A 22,786-nucleotide genomic window follows, 5' to 3' on the forward strand; every position below is an offset into this window, starting at 1 on the left:
CACAAGCAGGGAGATGGATGGGAAGTGGAGCTGCCGGGATTAGAACCGGCGCCCATATGGGATCCTGGGCGTTCAAGGCGAGGACTTTAGCCTCTAGGCCACTCCGCCGGGCCCTGTTTACCAGTTCTAAGGATTACTACAGTATAGGTCCAACTAAGCCCTCAACACTTTCTGAACGTCATTAGCAGCATATCACAGACATAGATACTTATCTACAGCTTTGGATAAACAAGATTTTTCCTTTAGGTTTCTAACAGGGCACATATAACCCAAGAAAAAAAGCAAATAATACATTTTTTTAAGTTCTTAGTGCATAAATGTATATATTATCTCCGGCCTGGCATGGTAGCCTAGCAGCTAAAGTCTTCGCCTTGCAAGCGCCAGGATCTCATATGGGTACCAGTTCTAATCCCAGTAGGCTTGCTGCCCATCCAGCTCCCTGTTTGTGGCCTGAGAAAGCAGTCAAGGAAAGCCCAAAGCCTTGGGACTTTGCGACCTCATGGGAGACCTGGAAGAGGCTCCTAGCTCCTGGCTTCGGATTGGCACAGTTCTGGCTGTTGCATCCACCTGGGGAGTGACTCAATGGAAAGATCTTTCTGTCTCTCCTTCTCTCTGTATATCTGACTTGCTGATAAAAAGAAAATAAATCTTTAAAAAATGTATCTACAATTTGAATTTGTGTTACCAAAATTCCAATATGCAATTTCAAATGATTTAAATTATTAATTTAAAATAGTGAGGTTGGTAAGGTTGTCTAAGATACTATTAAATATATAAAATATATACTCAACTTAAGCAATCACTTTGCTTCTTCAATGAATTATACCCCTTTTTCTTTTTTTTTTAAGATTTATTTTTATTATGTTTTTATTGGAAAGGCGGATATACAGAGGAGGAGAGACAGAGAGGAAGATCTTCCATCCAATGATTCACTCCCCAAGTGAGCGCAACGGCTGATGCTATGCTGATCCGAAGCCAGGAGCCTCTTCCGGGTGTCCCACGTGGGCGCAGGGTCCCAAAGCTTTTGGGCCGTCCTCGACTGCTTTCCCAGGCCAAGGGCAGGGAGCTGGAAGGGAAGCGAGGCTGCCAGGATAGAACCGGCGCCCATATGGGATCCCGGGCGTGCAAGGTGAGGACCTTAACCACTTGCGCCACCGCGCTGGGCCCATACCCCTTTTTCTAAAACTTAAAACCATGGGGGTTGACACTGTGGTGCAGCAAGTTGAACTATTGTCTGCCACAGCGACATCCCATAAAAGCAAAGTTCTATTTCTGATCCAGCTCCCTACTAATAATATGCTGAGAAAGCACCAAAACACGGGAGAAGCATTTGGGCCCTAGCACCCACGGAGAAACACGGATAGATTTTCAGGCTCCTGATGTTGGGACTACGCAGGCCCAGCCAAGTACTTGTAGACATTTGCAGAGGAAATGGCAAGTGAACATCTTTTTCTGCCGCCTCCCCTTTCTCTGTAACTCTTTCAAATAAACAAATAATCTTTATATAAAATTTATAAATGTTTCTCATTTATAGTGCACATAAACAATTTCTCTGACACTTTGCCTTGAAGGCCAACTTTAAATTCACTGATCTGTGATATATAAAATTTAGAATGTAGAAATAACTCAAGATATTACCCACCCTAAAGAAGAGGTCAAGAGAATCCTGAATTGAACGAGGAGGGAGTGGCTTTTTCCTTCGAGGAAGGTCAATGGAAAGGTCATTAAACTGTTCTCTTTTGGGAATAATCTCTCCACATCTGTAAGGAAACAAGTGAAAGCATTTAGAAAAATACTGAAGAAATACAAAAACAAGGGTATTTCAAAATGCGCAAGGAAAATATGGATCACGAAAAAAAATTCTATGTAGATTTTGTCTTTTGCAACAAAATTAATTTACCCTTTAATTCCATCTTCCACTGATTATCTCAAGTACATGTATATTTGAGGAACACTGTTCTTCTATGGAATTCATGACACTGACATTCTATCGTTGGCATAAGAAACAAACACTAGGGGTTGGCATGGTAGCATACAAGCTGACTCTGTCAGCGAGGGCAGACATTCTACACGGATGCCATTTCATGTCCCAGTTGCTCTACTTTTGATCTAGCTCTCTGCTTGTATCCCTGCTCCGGGAAAGCACTGGAAGATGGCTCAAGTCCTTGGGTCTTGCATCCACACATGAGACCTGGAAGAGGCTCCTGGCTTCAGACTGGCTTTGCTCTGGCCACTGTGGCCACTTGGGGAGTGAACCAGTGGATAAAGACCTTCACTCCATCTCTTCATATCTCTATAAATTATAATCTACCTTTCAAATAAAAATAAATAAATCTTAAAAAAAAATAAAACAAACAGAAAACTGAAAAAATCCCAATGATGAACCAAAAATGGAGACCTCAATCCTATAGGTGTATGGATGCAAATTCTATCACCTTCATGATCTTAGAAGAGGGCCTGGGCTACAGATGAGAACACAGGTAGTAATACCTTGACTTCAGTGTCTATGAGCACAGAAATTGGCTGTATTATGCCTGGATTTCAGATCTTTAGAGCTGTGAGTTAATGAATGGGTGTTGTTTTAAGACATTAAGGTTAAGGCAATTTGATTTGCAGCAACTAACAAATGAAAAGCTTCCTATATCCTAGAAACTGCTATAAGTAAAGAGTAACAACAGTGAATAAACTAGGACAAAATTATGTCCCCTTGTGAAGCTTTCAGCCTATGGGAGGGAAAAGAAAAGGAGAAAGACATATAAAACACAAAACAAACAGAGTATGTTAGATAGTGGTAAATACTGTCATGAGTAGAATGTATTGCCAGAAAGTTCATGCCTGATGGAAAGGTACGTCCAAATTCATGGTAATGGAGGTGGGGTTTTGGGAAAGCATTAGGACTATTAAGGTCAGAAGTTTAAGGCCCCCATAATGTTATTACTGGCTTTAAAGAAGCTGAAGAGGCCCATACTGTCAGGTTTGCTGTTGCATCATGGGACATTGCCAAGTCTTCACCAGGGGCTGGTGCCATGCTCTCAGACTTCTAACCTCCAGAACCACGAACTAAGTAAACCTCTATATTCTTTCTAAATTACCCAGTCTTGGGTATTTTGTAACAGCAATAGAAATCAGACGACGACATATTTCAACAGAAAAACAGCAAGGAAAGGGGAAGTGAAGGTTAGAATTTCGGACAAGGTAGCTAGCAAATGGTGCATGAAGTTTTCAAGAAGGCATTAGTTATGGGAAGACTCAGGGAGAGGGAATTTGAGATAAAGAGACAGCCTCATCCCTCTTTTTTTTTAAATTACCTAAGAGTGAAAAAGTAATAGAGTGAGAGAGGGAGGGAGAGAAAGGCACAGAAGGGAGTGGGAGATCTGGTGGGACTCGAATCGACTGTTCCGGGTCTTGGGACCTGGCTTGTGAGGTGGGTGCTGGGTTTATGAGCCCCAGGAGTGGGGGATCCAATGGGACTTCGGTCTCTTGATCCGGGTTCTAGGGAATGCTTACTAGGTGGGTGTGGGGTTCGTAAGGCCAGGGGGTGGGGGATCAGCAGGACTTGGTTCTCCTGGCCTAGGTCCTGGAGCAATGGAAACAGGCCCTGTTGTAAAAGGAGAATATGGCAACACATTTGGTGCTATAGCAGAACAGAACTAACTGGACAACTACCCCAAACAAATCATGACAGCAAAAAATCTTGGGGAATGGAAGCAATGGACACTAGGAGGGTGATATAATCCTTGGATTGGTGAAATCGAAAGCATTTCAAAACTATCCAAACCACTTGGACAGAAACCTTGGAATATGACTCTGGGTTGATATGAGGTGGCAGTGCCTCACCCCTGGGTACTGGGATGTGTAGAAAGTCGTGAGTGATTTTCCCCCTTTGTCTCTCCCTTTCCCCCATAAAACAGCAAGAAATAGCAAATTTGGAAGCAATGAATTCACCCAATTTTCCCTAAACCTCGTTCCTTCCTACCCTGATCCTCCATGTAATCATTATAAAAAACAAAATTTATTAAAAAAAAGGAGAGAGAGGGAGGATGGGACAGCATTTAAGAATGCCAGAAAAGTACTTTCCATCTTTTGGTTCATTCCCTAAATGCCTGCAACACTTAAGGCTGGATCAAATCAGCTCAGAATGCCATTAGGGTCTCCTATGTGGGTGGCAGGAATGCAAATACTTGAGTTAACCTTTGCCACTTCCCAGGGGATACATAAGTAGGAAGCTGGTAGCAGAACTGGAACTCAAATCTACATATTCAAGTCTGTCACATTATATCTCCTTGACATAGAAGGTAAGAATTTACAGCATTTGGTATGTCACAGGAATGTTTTATCAACTTGCCACAAATAAATTAAAAAATGGGGGGTGGGGTGGGGAGTATTTTTAATTACAACTTACGCTTTACAAATAATGGAGTGCTGAACCTCAAATTCCAAATTATTAATAACAGGGCATGTGTAAACTCTGGTAGCTGTAATATCCGGTGAATTTTCTTCTCCAGGAACAGATTCAGTCTTCCATGTTTTATTTAATTTTTCCATATCTTCCTTCAGCTGGTCTAAGCACTGACTTAAAAACTCATGAGCATCCTAAGATGACAATGGTATCCTTAATCACATGAAAACATTTCTTATCACCATTATAGCTTACCAACACTATAATTTATATTAACTTAAGCACTTGGAAGTCAATGACATATGAATGAGTTCATATTTATTTTAATAAGCATTTGGGGTCCATATTTTGTGCACCAAAAACTGCAGATTTTTTAAAATGCTTTTTTTTTAGATTTACTTATTTCTTCATTTGAAAGACAGAGGAGAAAGGGTATAGGAGTGGCAGAGACACAGAGTTCTTCCCTCCCTCCTCTGGTTCATTCCCTTGGGGTGAGAAAAGGGGTAGTGCCCAGTGTGATGGCTCAACTGGTTAGCCCTGAGCCTGCAGGCTGTCACCATCCTAAATGGGTGCCAGTTTGTGTTCCAGCTGGCTCACTTCCCATCTAGCACCCGGCTTTTGGCTTGGGAAAACAGTAGAGGATGGTACAAAGCCTTGGGATCCTGCAGCTGCATGGAAGACATGGCTCTTGGTTTCAGCCCAGCTCCAGCTGTTGTGGCCATTTGGGGAGTGAACCAGATGAAGGACGATCTTTTCCTTAGTCTCTCCCCTCTGTAAATCTGCTTTTCAAATAAAAATCAACAGAAAAAGATAGGATCCAGGAACTCCATCTTTGTCTCCCATATGGATAACCAAAGGTCGAATATTTGTGCCATCTTCTTTTGATTTCCCAGGCAAATTAGTAGGAAAAAGGCTTTGGAAGCAGAGTAGCTGGGATTTAACCCATATTTTAATATGGAACATGGGGATGCAAGTGCAGCTTAATCCAGTGTATACATTGCCAGCTGCTAGATTTTATAGGCTTAAATATCAGCTGTATCAGCATGAATGAATTAATAAGTCCTTCATATAAAAACAAAACAAAAAAAACTCCTTTATTTTTCTAAAATAATTTTTGCAGCTAACACAGCCCAGGTTCTTTCAATGGGAGATCACATTGATACATTAAAATAGGAATAAAATGAACAGAAGAGCCATAACTGAAGTTTAATTTGGATCCCCAGGCTTTTCAACACATGATGAACAAACTACACAAATTACATTTTACCAGGTCACACACTAAAAATCATTTCAATTTCTCTCACCTCTAAATATTAAAAAATAATCAGTACTTACATTTTGCATATAACCAGAGAACCTCTCCGCTGTAGTTGAAATGGCGTTTTTAACCTTCTTAAGTAAATCCTTTTTGGTTTCTGAATTACAGATATCTTTTTTAATGAGTAAGTGTGCAAAGCGTCTGGTAAAACAAAAGACAAAGCGTGTTTTAAAAAGCACATGATGACAGGATTTTCCTTTAAAGATGTATTTATCTGGACCCAGCGGAGTGGCCTAGTGACTAAAGTCCTCGCCTTGAATGCGCCGGGATCTCATATGGGTGCCGGTTCTAATGCCGGCAGCTCCACTTCCCATACAGCTCCCTGCTTGTGGCCTGGGAAAGCAGTCGAGGACAGGCCAATGCTTTGGGACCCTGCACCCATGTGGGAGACCTGGAGGAGGTTCCTGGCTCCTGGCTCCAGATCGGTACAGCACCAGCCACTGGGCTCACTTGGCGAATGAATCACCGGACGGAAGATCTTCTTTTCTATCTATCCTCCTCTCTGTATATCTTTGTAAAAAAAAAAAAAAAAAGATGTATTTATCTATTTGAGAGACAGATTTACACATACACAGAGAAACAGAGAGACACTCCTTCCACTGATTCATTCCCTAGATGGCTGCAATGACCAGGACTGGGCCAGCTTGAAGCCTGAAGCCAGAAACCAGGAGATTCAGCCAGATATCCTGTGTGGGTAAGAGAGACACAAACACTTGGGCCAATTTTCTTATCCCAGGCTATTAGCAGGCTACTGGATTGGAAGTGTTACAGTGGGGACAGGAAGTGGCATCCATTTGGGATGCCAATGTTACAGGTGGGAGCTTCACCTGCTATGTCACAAATGCTTGCCCCTGGATGGCAGGATGTTTCAGACTACCAATAATGCTATAATATTAATGTCTGAAACCTCATTATTCTATATTCCTGAAGTAAAAGGTTAGAAATACAAAGCAATTACCTGAGAAGCGCATTGAGTGGAATTTTCTTCCATGGTATACCTTGCTTAAGCAAGTCATTTGCAAATGATTGGAGTGAAAATAAAGACTGCAAAATAGCATTCATATAGCAGGTATTTCCCAAGTTGGAGAAGCTGAAAATGAAAGAAACAGCACTTTAGAAGACTTCAATAGTTCTTTAAGTGTGGTCAATATAGCAAGCTCCTCTTCAGCATGTATCAGAGTCACCAGGAGGGTCCATAAAAATACATACTGCTGGCCCTAACACCAAGTCTCTGATCCAGGTCTGGGCACAGAGGTTACAGACATATGCATTTAAAAATATATTTAATTTTATTTGAAAGGTGGGTTTACAGTGGTTCACTCCACAAGCAGCTGAAAAAGCCAGAAGTGAGCAAACCATTAACACTAAATACTTCCTATTATATAAACTGAGTACAGTTATCAGGATCAACAAATTTAACACTGATAACAATATTCTTACTTTTCTACACATTTTACTACGGTTGTCAGATGACCTGAGAATCTTATGGAATCCCTTCTGTCCCCCTGACTTTTCCAAATGCCTACCCTCATTTTAGCAATTCCACATTTATTGCTATTAAAAACATATACGCACACATTCCTAAGAAAGCTCAGTCTAGCCCAGATTGCATCATAAAATGGGAACATAACTGCACATTAATATGATTAAAAATTTTGTGATAATATATAAGGATGTCCATGATTAATGTGCGGCGAAACAGAGAAGCAATACAACACAGCAGTTAAAATGTAACTGGAGGGCCGGCAGCATGACCTAGTGGCTTAACTCCTCGCCTTGAACGTGCTGGGATCCCATATGGGTGCTGGTTCTAATCCCGGCAGCTCCACTTCCATTCAGTTCCCTGCTTGTGGCCTGGGAAAGCAGTCGAGGACAGCCCAATGCTTTGAGACCCTGAACCCATGTGGGAGACCTGGAGGAAGTTCCTGGCTCCTGGCTTCAGATCGGTACAGCACTGGCTGTTGCAGTCACTTGGGGAGTGAGTCATCGGACAGAAGATCTTCCTCTCTATCTATCCTCCTCTCTGTATATCTGATTTTATAATAAAAATAAAATAAATTTTTAAAAAAGTAATAAAAAATCCGAATTCAGATCCAGGCTCGTGGATTTGGCCTGGGCTAGCCTGGGCTATTGTTTTTTGAGGAGGAAAACAGCATCTCTCTGCCTTTCTTTCTCCCTCTGCAACTCTGCTTTTTCAAACAAATAAGATTGAAGAATACTCATTTCTTTGCTCCCAAATATTACTCCGTATATATTTCTAGTTCAAAAATTGACTAGAGGAAAGATAATGGGTTTGCCATTATTTATGGATGTGATGAATTTTAAAAAGTTTTAAAGTAAGTTTAAAATTTTAAACTACATTTTCATTTATTTTTATTTATTTGAAAACCAAAAAGAAAGAGAAAAGATAGATATAGCTAGACCTTTGATCTGCTAGTTTACTCCCTAAAATCATGCAACGTTTGAGGCTGGGCCACGCCAAAACCAGAAACCTGGAACTCATTCTGAGACTCCTGTGTGGGAGGTAGAGAAAACCCATTAAACCTTCACCTGTTACTTTCCAGAGAGCATATTAGCAGGAAGCTGGAACTGTCATGTCCCAGGCAATGCCTCGGATGTGATAAACTTTTATTTTCTAGTTTCTAAACATTTCAGAATTTAAAGTTAATGTGACTCCTTTCCTTATTGTATTTTTGGACAAGCAAAACATACTTAAGCTGGAACACTTCGTAAAAAATAAAGTGCATGATATTTACATTTTGTAACCATCTACCTACCCTTGCAGTTGCTGCTGCTGGTGAGAAGAAAGCGGCATCCTGGGCTTGTTCCAGCCAGTATAGTCCTGGTTAGACCTCAGTTTTTTAACAGAAAGAGGAGCAGGCTGAGGAAGAAATCCCAAACTTCTTTTGGCAGAAGGACTTTGGCCTGAAACATTAGACCTATTAAAAAAAGAAAGAAGCAAAATAAATTTTTGAGTACTATTTATTTTTCCCTGGAAGACTCAGGGAAGACAATTATTACTGTAGTACTTGTCTAATGATCACTTTTTATTCTCACCTTCCTTTCGCACTACTCATTGGAATTCTTCTGTAAGATAGAACTGCCCATTCTCTATTCATTTCAGTATGGATTCGTATACAAAAATATTCCCCGCCATATCATTATTTTGTTACTAGAATTCTTCTACTTTCTTCACTGGTAGCTTCTCCAGGTTGCTTCCTGTGCCCTTGCGTATGTTACTATTCTTCTGCGGGAACATCCTTATTTTCTGGCTTCACAAGATGTTACTCATTCACTTTACATTTTCCTGCCAACCTGGAATCAATCACTAGTTCAAAGAAGCCCTGGTTTCTCGTACTGGAGAATGGTGTACGTTGTTCATTCGTAATCTGAGGCACTCCAAAATCGGACTTTTTGAGAGCTGACATGAAGGCACATCTGACTTCTAGCACCAAGTTCCAGTCAAAATGCAGGGTTACTAGAACATTATATAAAATTACCTTCAGACTTTGTATATAAAACTTAAATGAGTTTTGTGTTTAGATTTGGGTTAATCTCCAAATTATCTCACATGCATGCATGTATATTCTAATTCAAAAATATTCTATCTCAAAACACTTATGGTCCCCGATTTTTAAAAAATATTTACAGAGGTTTTACTCATAATAGTCAAGAAACTTGCAAATAGATGAACAATTGTAGTAGACCCAAATGACTGAATACTACTCAGCACTTAAAACTAGCAAAATTACAACATATGTGACAAATTTGGGGGATCTCAATATCTAAGAAAAAGACACGGAAGACATCAAAAAAGGCAAAACTGAGGGGTCCGGTAGGGGTCCCAGGCATTTTGAATGTACAATATTTAATCTATATTTAGTAACAAAGGTCTGGGCTCACTGGTTCAAGGCCTTCCCTAGTAAAGGACATAACATGTACATTGACAAATTAACACAAGCAAGCACAGCATTCCTCCCACCAAATCACTCTACCTATTTATATACATAAAGCCGAATACACGCTAATGTAGTAAGTTAAGCCTGCACCTGACCTACCAGTATACCACATGGGTGCTAGTTTGCACTGCACTTGCTCTACATTTAACCTGGCTCCTTGCTAATAACTTGGGAGAGCAGCTGAAGATGGCCCAAGTCCTTGGACCTCTCCACCCACAAGGGAGGCCTGGAAGAAGCTTCAGGCTCCTGGCTTCAGATCAGCCCAGCTCTGGCCACTGCAGCTATTTGGAGAATGAACCAGTGCAAGGAAGATCTCTCTTTTTCTTCTTTCTTTAAATCTACCTTTCTAATACAAATAAATAAATCTTAAAAACAAACTTTGAGTTCTCAAACATCCATGGTTGATACTAGTCTTATCTCTGTCCCTACTTCCTTCTTGCTATGACCACACAAACCTAGCTTTTGTTGTCATCAGTGTTGTATACAAAGCTGATCTTGCATTACAGGAATCCTATGTAGTTATTTGAATAATTTAAGGAGATTCTTTTACTATTTCACATTTGACAGATCATATTGAATGCAAAAATACAGCAATTTTTTCACTTTCCAATCCCAAAACTTGTAATATACTTCATTATATTTTCTTATTGCATCAGCTATAATATTTAGGGTAATGCCACTCTGTTCTTGACTTCACTGGAAATACTTCTCAAAGCTTTTATTGTTTTCACCACTGAAGTTTTTTGTAGATACTTTATTAAACTAAGGGAATAATCCTCTGTTCCTATCTAAAAGGTAGGTACCATATTAAAAGCTTATTTTAATCCATTACAATTCTCAAATGATTTGAAAATATTTACTCACCTTTGTATTTCTAGAATATGTACTACTGAATTTTAACTATCATGTTTGACAAACTACTGGATTCAATTGCCAGTACTTTATTTTGCCCATTTCTGTGGTCACAGTAGAAAAATGATCTATACCTTTCTTCTACTGCTATATTTTACGTTTTATGAAATTCCTAAATTAGTTATGCAGTTTTTCTGTTTTCCTGTGAAACTTGGTTAACACTAACCTACAGCATCTTCACAGCTTGGTACTCTTGTAGGATTAGAAGGGAGAAAGAATTTTTGATATTACAAAATCTTGAGTCTGGCACAGTAGCCTACTGGCTAAAGTCCTCATCTTGCATGTACTGGGATCCCACATGGGCATAGAAAGGAGGCAGAAATGGAGATCCTTCCCATATTCTGATTCACTCCTCACACAGCCACAACAGTCAGGGCTGGGACAGGCCTAAGTCAGGAGCTTCATCTGAGTCTCCCACATGGTTGGCAAGGATCTATAAGCACTTAGGCCATTTTCCACTTTCCAAGTGCATAATCAGGGAGCTGGACCAGAAATAGAGCAGCTGGAACTTGCATCAGCACCTACTGGGGATGTCAGCACTGCAGATGGTGGACACAATGCCAGCCACCTTGTCTACTTTCCTTTAAGGAAATGTCACGCTGTTTTCATGGATGCTTATTGCTATGACTGACATTTTTCCTCCTTCTCGTGGATGTTTATTCATTTTATAATGACTTCAAGTTCTGAAGTCCAATTTAGCTTTTTCGTTCATGCTTTTGGTGTGATATCTAAGATTCTACGGCCAAGTTCCAGGGCAAGATTATTTATCCTTATAAGTTTTTTTTGACAATTTGCCAGTTCTAGTTCATATATTTAGAGCAGTGATAAACTTGGTCAGTTTCTTACATGGTAGAGAAAGGAGTTCTAATTGTATTGATTTTTATATGTGAACTACCAGTTTCCTGGAACCATTACTTGAAGAGACAATTCTTACCCCACTGAGTGCTATTCCTCCACTTTGAACCTCCTGACCTCTATACTCCCAAGCTCTGGTTACTGGGAATGTTTAGGGAGTGAACCAGTTCTTGGGAGATCTTTCTGCCTCATACCTACATAAATATAAACTAACCACTCCCCCAAATATGATTTAATAGGCCATGTATAGTATATAAGAGTATTAAAAAAAAAAAAGATTTATTATTGGAAATCCAGATTTACAGAGAGAAGAAGAAACAGAGAGAAAGACTCTCCATCCGCTGGCTCACTTCCCAAATGGTCGCAACAGCTGGAGCCGAGCCAACCCAAAGCCAGGAGTCTCCTCCGAATCTCCCACACAGGCCCAGCGTCCCAAGGCTTTGGGCTGTCCTCAATTGCTTTCCAAAGTCACAGGCAGGGAGCTGGATGGGCAATGGAGCAGCTGGAACATGAATTGGTGCCCTTATGGGATCCCAGTGAATAAAGGGCTAGGACTTTAGCCACGAAGCTACTGTGGTGGGCTCAGTATACACAAATATTAAACACTACCTTATGTCACAAGCACTTAGTTATTATCTTATATATTTACACTCAACAAATTTTAAAAATTAGTTACATCTTTTGAATCAACAATTAATTTTAAAAAGAACATCTTATTTACTTTCCTAATTTGAAATGGAGAGAGACATAGTAGAGGGAGCTATTCTGTCTGCAGACTAATGTCTACAATGGTAGGAGCTGGTCCAGGCTGAAGCCAAGAGCCTGGAATTCAATCTGGTCTCGCATATGGGTGGCAGAGACCCAAGTATCTGCTGCCTCTCAGAATATATACTTCAGGAAGCTAGAAATGGAACAGGAGTGAAAACTCGAACCCAGGCACTCTGATATGGGTTGTGGGGATTTTTTTAATAAGATTTATTTATTTTTATGACAAAGTCAGATATATACAGAGAGGAGGAGAGACAGAGAGAAATATCCTCCATTTGATGATTTACTCCCCAAGCGACCGCAATGGTCGGTGCTGCGCTGACCCGAAGCCAGGAACCCAGATTCTTTTCCAGGTCTCCCACATGTGTGCAGGGTCCCAAGGCATTGGGCCATCCTTGACTGCTTTCCCAGGCCACAAGCAGGGAGCTGGATGGGAAGCAAGGCTGTTGGTATTAGAACCAGTGATCATATGGGTCCCCAGCATGCTCAAGGCAAGGACCCTAGCCGCTAGGCCACGGCGTTGGGCCCAGTTGTGGGGATCTTAAATCATATCTTCACTGTTGTATCAAATGCCTGCCCCAGGAATTTTTTCAACACAAGATACTCAATGATATGTTTATGATTTTGAGAAAGAAAACATCTTAATCTCTGGAAACAATATAACTTATAGGAAACAAAAACAACTGAAAAATAACTAAGAAGAGAGATCTAAAATATATTCATTAGCAGGGTTCATGCAAATCTGTTTGTTTAGAATCAAGTAACATTGGTAGTCATAACCTATGCTGTCACTACAAACCACCACATATCACAATTTATTTATTCAGTGCAAAATTTTAAAAACAATCTGAAAACATTCTGCTACAGCAATTTCTAACTAAAATTTCATGATTTTATGTTTCTCATCAACTTTAGGTTAGAGTATAACTTAGACCTAATGCCGAACTTACCACATCATTCAATATTCCTAAAAAAAGAACTTTTCAAGTTCATCACAAGGCATGTAACTAATTCATACCTGTCTATGTTAGTACCAGCAGCAGTGTTGTCCTTGGATCCAGCTCTGCTACCATAAAATGATGATGACTGCAATGGTAAAAGCCCTTAAAATGACAAAGGAAGAATTTAATTTTCAAGTCAATCACTCAAATTCACATAACAAAATTATACATTGGGTGTGTTTATATTCAACTTTTTTTTTTAATTGCAAAGGCAGATGTACAGAGAGGAGGAGAGACAGAGAGGAAGATCTTCCGTCCGATGATTCACTCCCCAAGTGACTGGTGCCGATCCAAAGCCAGCAGCCAGGAACTTCTTTCCAGGTCTCCCACACAGGTGCAGGGTCCCAAGGCTTATGGCCGTCCTTGACTACTTTCCCAGGCCACAAGCAGGGAGCTGGATGGAAAGTAGGGCTGCTCGGGATTAGAACCGGCGCCCATATGGGATCTGGGCACGTTCAAGGTGAGGACCTTAATCATTACGCTATCGCGCCCAACGTTTTCTTTCTGAAGTAAAATATTTACAAATATTATGGGAAAAGTTATACTAGTAAAGAAGTGTTCCTTTGCAGCAAATTTCTGTAAATTTTCTGACTTTGGAAAAAATTTATAAGATTTATTTATTTATTTTAATTGGAATGTCAGAATTACAGAGAGCAGGAAGACAGAAAGATCTTTGATCTGCTAGTTTACTCCCCAAGTGGCCACAACTGTTGGTGCTGAGCTGATCTGAAGCCAGTAGCCAGGAGCTTCTTTTCGGTCTCTCACACAGGTGCAGGGTCCCAAGGCTTTGGGCCTTCCCCTATTGCTTCCGTAGGACATAAGCAGAGAGCTGTAAGGGAAGTGAAGCAGCCAGGATATGAACTAGCACCCATATGGGACCCAGGATCATGCAAGGCAAGGACTTTAGCCTCTAGGCTACCATGCCAGGCCACCCCCGCCCCCTTTTAAAAGAATAATTACAGGGCCCTGCATGGTAGCCTACTGGCTAAAGTCTTCACCTTGCACACGTCTGGATCCCATATGGGCACTGGTTTGTATCCTGGAAGCTTCACTTCCCTCCTATGTAGCTCTCTGCCTTTGGCCTGGGAAAGCAGTCAAGGACGGCCCAAAGCTTTGGGACCCTGCACCCATGTGGGAGACCCAAAAGAAGCTCCTGGCTCCTGGCTTCATTTGGTTCAGTTCCAGCCTTCTGGCCATTTGGGGAGTGATCCAGCAGACGGAATCTTTTCCTCTCTGTAAATCTGACTTTCCAATCAAAAAAAAAAAGAATTAGAGTCAGTGGTATATAACAGCTTAAGCTATTGCTTTTTGTGATGCCACTTCCTTGAGTGATCGCTGAAGTCCTGGCTGCTCCACTTCCAATCCAACTCCCTGCTAATGTGTCTAGGAAAGCAACAGAGAATAGCCTAAGTGCATAGACTGCTGCTACAACAACATGGGAGACCCAAATGGAATTCTCGGCTGTACACCTCGGTCTGGACCAGTAAATGGATGGGCAATATCTCTCCTCGTCTCTATTGTTCACTCAAAATAAACAAATAAATCTCTAAAAAAAGAATTTCTTATTGGGTCCAGCACGATGGCTCAATTAACTAATCCTCCCTTGCAAGTGCTGGGATTTTATGTGGACACTGGTTTGTGTCCTAGCTACTCCATTTCCTTTCAGCTCCCTACTTGTGGTCTGGGAAAGCAGCAGAGGATGGCCCAAAGCCTAGAGACCCTGCATCCACATGGGAGGCCCAGAAAAAGCACTTTGCTCTTAGATTCGGACTGGATTAGTTCTTGTCACTGCAGCCATTTGGGGAATAAATCAGTACACAGATGATCTTTTTCTTTACATCTCCTACTCTCTTTAAATCTGCCTTTCCAATAATGAATAAATAAATAAATCTTAAAAAATTTTTTTTCCCTTATTTGACATCAGAGACACACAGAGGGGGTATGCTTATGCTCCCAGCCACTGTTCACCAAGATAAGCAAGGGCAAGTGAAGTGGAAAGCTTAGAGCTGGGAACTCAGTGCAGGTCTCCACAACACTGAGCCATCAGCTTGCTTAGAAAGCTGGAATGAGAAGGCTGAGCCAGGCCTCAAAGCTAGGCATTGCAGTGTGGGATGTGGGAACCTTAGCCACTGTTGGCTTCTTATACAGATAATCAGAAGGATCATATGCAATGCTATCAAGATTTTTGAAGCTTATAATAAGTAACAACACCAATAAATTTTAATTTCAACCACTTCATCTCCTCCTATTCATTCTATGGAGCAGGTACTTTGATCATGAAAGAGTTTAATTCCACAGAGAATTACGGAAGAAGGCAAAGCCAAAATGTATTATGAACAATGTAAATTCTTTATGTTTCTATGCCTCAAAATATTCTAGCCAATATTGGTTACATATTGGTGCCCAATAGCCAGTCCCACATTATGCAGTATTTCTGAATAACGCAGAAAAACACAAACCAGTTTAGGTGTTTATTTACAGTGTAGCACAATACATCATACAATTAATAAGTATCTTACATAAACTTACCTGGTGACCGATTCTCTTCTGACTGCTTCAAACTCAACTGCTTTTCTCTACTGCTGGTTAAATATTTTCTTGAGGGATCTGCCATAGCCTTGTTGTTCCTGCAATCAATAAAAAGTCAACATAGAATCTTTGCAAAGATACTGTTCTTAGTTTTGAATAATTACCATTAAATATACTGACATCTAGTGGAAAATTCATCGAGATGTCTGAAGGCAAGGCTATAAGTTTGCTACAGCTTCAAGAGATCAATAACTACTGAAAATAAAAATTATCAAATTAGCTGTCTCTCTTCCTTTCTGTATATCTGACTTTTCAATAAAAATAAATAAATCTTTAAAAATAAATAAATAAAAGAGTATTTTTTTAAAAGTACAAAATAAAGGGCTTTATTTGGGTTCACAGTTCAGCAGGGGTAAATCTGAGGGACAGCAATGGGTAGTGGTCCTCTTGCTGGCAAAGTATAAAGCAGGTGCTGGATATGCCATGGAGAAATGGCATTGTGTGTTTTCCTCTAGTCTCTCTCACTCTTCTTACGCCCCCCCCAGAGTCAATCATGGAAGCTCCACACTGATGATCTCACTGGATTTTACTTATTTCCCAAAGACCCCACTTCTAAACACCAGGGTTGTGTTACAGAGAATTAGGGCAATCTCAGTTCACGTCTCAGGCAGAAGTTCCATGAGACAGGATAGGGAGTAAAACAGGATTTATTTAAGTTAGAAACCTGCCACAGTAGTCAGGAAGGGAATTTCAACGAAGGAATACTTCAGGTCATTTTCTTTACATGAAAGTCAAACCAAAGACAGCCAGATTACTTTCTTGGCCAAAAGCATGACCAAATGAAATGATCCAGGGCCCGGCGCAGTGGCCTAGCAACTAAAGTCCTCATCTTGAATGTGCCAGGATTCCATATGGGCGCCGGTTCTGGTCCCGGCAGCTCCATTTCCCATCTAGCTCCCTGCCTGTGGCCTGGGAAAGCAGCGGAGGACGGCCCAAGGCCTTGGGACCCTGCACCCACATGGGATACCCAGAGGAAGTTCCTGGCTGCTGGCTTTGGATCGGCACAGCACCGGCTGTTGCGCTCACTTGGTGAGTGAATCATCGGAAGGGAGGATCTTCCTCTCTGTCTCTCCTCCTCTCTGTATATCTGACTTTGCAATAAAAATAAATAAACCTTTTGTTTTTTAAAGAAATGATCCAACTATTAAGACAAAAAGAGTAAATTATTAAAAGAAATTACTCAAGTTTGATACTTTTAAGAAGTAAAACAGGGCCCGGAGGCGTGGCCTAGCGGCTAAAGTCCTTGCCTTGAACACGCTGGGATCTTCCTATCTGTCTGTATATCTGACTTTCCAATAAATAAATAAATCTTTAAAAAAAAAAAGTAAAACAAAAACCAAATATTCCTATATTCTAAGTGATTTAAAATATTGTTTACTAAACATCATTTCAGTGACTACAATGTAACTAATTCATGGATATACAGTTAAAAACTTTTTCAACAAGTCCTTTCCTGAGCATCTGAGTTCATATACGCAGAGTTCTCAGGGTGTAAATGCTCATGCTTTGGTTAGAACTGCAGATGTAGGGGAACTATCATGATTTCACAGGACCCTTTTTTTGTGTTTCCCTTTCACAGCCTCACACCAACTTCAGTGTATCTTCAATAGCCAAGGCCTCTTCATGAGACGGTGCTCAAGCACTCGGAGATCCCCAACCAGAAGGCAAGGTGTTGTGGCACAGAGGTCTGGGACCCACACCTCGGAATAGAACAACTATATGCTTTGTCTCCTGTCATTCACAGCCTTGCTTCCCCACAATGAATTCCTGATCTTTCCTGGAGATTTCCTTATTAACTCGCTTGCACAACTAATTTCTATTTCAGAATCTGCATCTGGAAAACTTGATATTTAACAGTTTATAACTCTATGTGGGCCTAGAAAGCCCATTTGAAGGACAGGGTTCTGGAATCAGACCACTCATTTGATTATAGCAACAGAAATTACTATGTTAGAAGTAGTAATTCTGGTATTCCATACAGCTACAACTTGCAAGAGTTTTTATCTATGGTGAATTGGGATGGAAGCACACAGAAAAGCATATGGCTCATGCAAAGCATTTTAGAAACACGGCAAAGAGCCCAGTGTGATAGTTCAATGGCTAAATCCTCGCCTAAGAATCGCTGGGATCCCATAGGAGTACCGCTTTGTGTCCTGGCTGCTCCACTTGCCACCCAACTCCCTGCTTGTGACCCAGGAAAACAGTGGAGGATGGCCCAAAGCTTTGGGACCCTGGAACCATGTGGGAGACTTAGAAGAATCTCCCAGCTTCTGCCTTTGGATCAGCTCAGCTCTGGCCATTGCTGCCACTTCGTCAGCGGATGAAATATCTTTTTGTCTTTCCTTCTCCCTGTAAATTTGTCCTTCCAATAAAAAAAAAATCTTAAAAAAAAAAAAAAAGAAAAAGAAAAGGGAAAACAAAAGAAAAAGAAACATAGTAGAATGACTGTAGGACACTTATTATTATCGAGAGAATAGAAGTACTAAAACTGGATTGTGATGATGAAACACAACTTAGTGTACTTACTCAAATCACTTAAAAATCACTGATGTTATTTAAAATAGGTGATTTTTATATGTACAATATCATAAAATTCTACCTACATTTGAAATTTCCTTTGTAGAATTAAGCTTCCCACAAGGAACATGTTTGGGACAGGCATTTGGCTTAGCAGTTGAATTAGCACTTGGGATACCCATATCCCATACTGGAGCGCCCAGAATAGAGTACTGGTTCTATTTCTGATTCCAGTTTCCTGGTACCAGGCACCAATGAGGCAACAGGTGATGGTCCAAATTTCATAGGTTCCTTACAAATACATGGAAGACCTGAACTGAGCTGAGGGCTTCTGGCTTCTGTCTGGTCTGGCCCCAGCTGTTGCAAATATCTATGGGAATGAATCAGCAGATGAATGCGTCTGTTTATCTCTGCATTTTGAATAATTAAATAACAAATCTACTTTTTAAAAGTAGAGTTTATGGGTCCGGCATGGTGGTCCAGCAGCTAAAGTCCTCGCCTTGAAAGTGCCAGGATCCTATATGGGTGCCGGTTCTAATCCCGACAGCTCCACTTCCCATCCAGTTCCCTGTTAGTGGCCTGGGAAAGCAGCCCAAGGCCTTGGGACCCTGCACCCATGTGGGAGAGACCCGTGGCTTCGGATCGTGCAGCACTGGTCGTTGTGGCTGCTTGGGGAGTGAATCATCGGATGGAAACTTTTTCTCTGTCTCTCCTCCTTTCTGTATATATCTGACTTTGCAATAAAAATAAATCTTTTAAAAAATCAGTAAATCTTTAAAAAAGTGTACATTCATCTCCAATGGGTGTGGTCTTTTGATTTGTTTTTCTTAAAATAATGTGACAGATGTAGAAGTCTGAGCTCTAATCTTAAGCCCGAATGGTGACTTGCAAAAAGTTTGCTCATTTTTTGGGAACCCTGCAGCTGCTACATGAATTAGTGCAGGCTTTCCTACTAGATGGTGAATGAAACACGGCCCAGCCATTCTTATTACCACAACTGACACACCTAACAGTCCTAGGGAACCTCGGACCAAAGATGCATAAGAAAATGAGAAAATTGGGGCCATTATCAAGCACAGAAGGTAGAGCTACTCTCTGCTACACTGGAATTCAGTATGAACACTAGTTTGTGTCCTGGCTGCTCCATTTCTAACTTTATTCTCTGGGAAAAGCAGTGGAAGATGGCCCAACTCCTTGGGTCCCTGCCAACCACATGGGTAAAGGTATGTTTTACATATTAATTATGAGAAATGCACTACGATTGAACAATCATGTGGAACTGTTGATCTGTGGATGCTAGTCAATTTGTGTCCTTAATCATTCCATAGACCACAAAAGGCCCAAGAGTAAGTCATGGTGGCAGATACAGAAGCAACAGTAGGGGTTCCTCCTCATCATGGTTTAGCTACCATTGTTGCTAACTGCCAAGTGTTCAGTAACAGGCTGAGCCTCGGACTGAACACCACAACCTTATGGAAAGCAGTCTTTTACTAGCAAATTCATCATAGCCCTTCTACCCGATAACACAGCAATTAAATCTGATTAGAATGAAGAATACTCCAAGTATGCATTTGTCTTTCTTGCTCTCAGGGCCTTGACTGGCATTACTATCCGGGCACTCCTAAGAGTGTTTCATCCACTAACATGAAAACTCACAGAATCCTATTCTTGCTGCCTTACAAATAAGTAAGTAAATAAATAAATACAATGTAAAAGGGCAACTTAAAGATGATTTCATTGCCACCACCTGCAACACCAGCATGTCACAGGGTACCAGTTTGAGTACTGGTGCTTCATTTGCCATTCAGCTTCCTGCTAATAGGCCTGGGAAAGCAGAAGATGAGCCAAGTCTTTGGATCCTGTTACATATGTGGGAGACACAGAAGCTGTTCCTGGCTTCAGCCTTGGCTACTGCAGCCATTCAGACAGGGAAGCAGCAGACAGAGGATCCCTGTCTGTCCCTCTTTCTCCATTAATGATACCTTTCAAGTAAGTAAAATCACTTTTAAAAAAATTGTGAATTTGCCATGGCGTACAGGCCAGACATTCCCCAGCCCTGCAAACTATTATTCATACATGGATTCAGAAATTAAGGGGTAGGAGAAAGCCTCACTCACCACTATTTTTAGTAACTCACATGGGGAATTTGTGCTTTTTGTCCCTCCAACATAGACCTTGCTTGAGTGGTTCCCAGAGCAGGAATTCTTTGACAAGGGAGGCATAGGAAGAGAGCAATTATATTAATAGTCACTATCTTGTCATTCCGGGTTCCTCATGCTGGCCAACCAACAAAGATAGGAATTACCACACAAGCAAAGGTAAAGAACTTCAGGCATTTTAAAGAAGGGGTTCTGTTACACAATGAGGACAGGGTTGTTCAGAATTAAGGGAACTCACAAAAGCACCTTGATGCTCTGAACACTGAGCAGCAGCATGCTCCTTTAGGGAATTACGATTAGTAGTAATTATGACCAATTAATAAGCACTTGGTGAGCAGAGGCTCACCTCCCTCAGAGATGAAGATCAAACTTAACAACACTAGACACACATTTAAGACCAGCAATAGTATTAGAAGAGCATGCAAGTAATTGAGAATGAACAGCAGTGGAAGATGACAATATCAGTTAAGGCCTAAAGACATCTGCATCCATGCACAGTACCTCATCCTGCTAAGCCTTCTTTTCTAAGAGCCTCCATCTACAAATTGGGAAGCATTAATGTGAGGAATCTGTGATAAGATGCAATGAATTTGGGCCTGGTTCAACTGGCTAATCCTCCCCTTTCAAGCACTGGGATCCCTTAAAGGAGGCTGTTCACGTCCTGGCTACTCTCCTTCCCATCCAGCAACCTGTTAGTGGCCTGAGAAAGCAGGGATTCTGTAAACCATTTAATACACTATTGCGAGTACCTTCTGTTTAAACTAGCTAGGATGAAATTTGGTCCTCACAGAAGGACCCTGTAACACAAATCTTGTTACTCAAAGTACAGAGCTACCTACTGGAATACGTGGCACATTACAGACTGGCAGGCTGTTTATCATCACTATGCTTCAGCACAACATTGAAGAGTTATCCACAATGTCCTGTAAAGGCAGGACTCCCACACCATCCCTAAAGCTAAGACTATAATCTGTGTAACTTCCTGGAAAGCAGGCCTTATAGTCCCTATACCTACAGCCTGAGGGAAAACATTTAAGATGAGTAAGAAGAACCATAGCTATGGCGGTGCCTTTTACTGCTTTTAACAAGGTTCTATTAGAGATGGATACATCCAGGCTAGTCAGCTTGCAATTAGCAACGAAAAGCCAACACAGAATTGTTGCATGCCAATGGCCTAGAATCAAACCTGCCTTATAATCTGAGACCATCTGGATCAAAAAATCCAATTGCTTTTTTCTCAAACTTTATCAATGTTAAGGAAACTAAATGGGGGCAGTTTTGTTTAAAAACAAAATTTATTACAAGGGAAATCTGAGGGAGAGGCATACAGCAATATTATATATTACCTCCACAAATGTTCTGTAAATCTAAGATTATTTCAAAAGAAAACCTTATTCAAACAAAAACACTGACTCAATTCTTTCTCAAGTCTATAAAAGCCTACTTGTTTTACCTTTAAAGAATTCTTAGATTACTAAAATTCTGGATTTCTGAATACTTCGTGAAGCAGACTACTTCAAAGTTTGCAAGCGTATTCTAAAATTAACTCAATAATGATCCTCAAAGAAAAGATACAAAGAAAATATACCAGCAAGGGTGTTCCTCACAGAGAACAGATTGGATAGGCTAGTCAGGAACTTATACCACTACCTGATCTGTTGCCACAATTTCTGCCTAGCAAGATTTTATTACTGCTGTAGACCACAGAATCCTCCATTTTCCTATTCTTTGCTAAAGAGAAAATTTTGTAGTAGTTATCTCATTTCTGTTCCAGCAATTTCTACATGCATGGGGTTGAGGCAGTGGGGAATAGAGATTAACTTGCCTTTTTTTTTTTAGGTACCATATTGTGAAAAGTATGGTCCAAAACACATTTGGACTAGAGAAGGAGAACTGCATATCATCCATAAAGATGCTAGACTCTGAGCTGGACACAGTGTTTACAATAGGTTTGGAAGCTGTCTACATTAGGATGAGGGTAAGGGTACACTGTGTATGGGAGGAATGGTGAGTTTTGGTGACCAGAGGAGGAAACTAATCATTACATGTCACACCAGTTGACTTTTGGGTAACTACACTTCTCAAGACTTTTCCATATTTTGATACAATCATGTGACTGACCTTCTGTCCAATGTGATATGCACCAGAGCAGTGTATACATTTTTAGCCTGAAGGAAAACAGTATGCCACTCCTTTTTCCTGTTATTAACAGGAATGGAGACATGAAAGTGGAAGAGTAAAGCAGCCATCTTGGTCTACAAAATGGAAGAATGGCAGATCAACAAAGTAGAAGGAATCAAAGTCCATGG

At 40.8% G+C, this 22,786-nt stretch overlaps 1 protein-coding gene across 1 annotated transcript in view; it reads right to left on the bottom strand.

Annotated features, from left to right (window-relative positions):
• The window catches only part of USP37 (ubiquitin specific peptidase 37), a 78,042-nt gene that overhangs the window by 27,904 nt on the left and 27,352 nt on the right, over positions 1-22,786 (bottom strand). Inside the window, exons 7-13 of the mRNA XM_040986514.1 lie at positions 15,742-15,839; positions 13,230-13,314; positions 8,495-8,656; positions 6,676-6,807; positions 5,735-5,858; positions 4,403-4,593; positions 1,643-1,760 (exon numbers count right to left, since the gene is read on the bottom strand). Coding sequence (XP_040842448.1) covers positions 1,643-1,760; positions 4,403-4,593; positions 5,735-5,858; positions 6,676-6,807; positions 8,495-8,656; positions 13,230-13,314; positions 15,742-15,839 — 910 coding nt within the window. The remainder of the gene's footprint in view (positions 1-1,642; positions 1,761-4,402; positions 4,594-5,734; positions 5,859-6,675; positions 6,808-8,494; positions 8,657-13,229; positions 13,315-15,741; positions 15,840-22,786) is intronic.

Source organism: Ochotona curzoniae, unplaced genomic scaffold, assembly GCF_017591425.1.
Source record: "Ochotona curzoniae isolate NIBS_2020 unplaced genomic scaffold, NIBS_Ocur_1.0 contig_4514, whole genome shotgun sequence".
NCBI lineage: Eukaryota > Metazoa > Chordata > Mammalia > Lagomorpha > Ochotonidae > Ochotona > Ochotona curzoniae.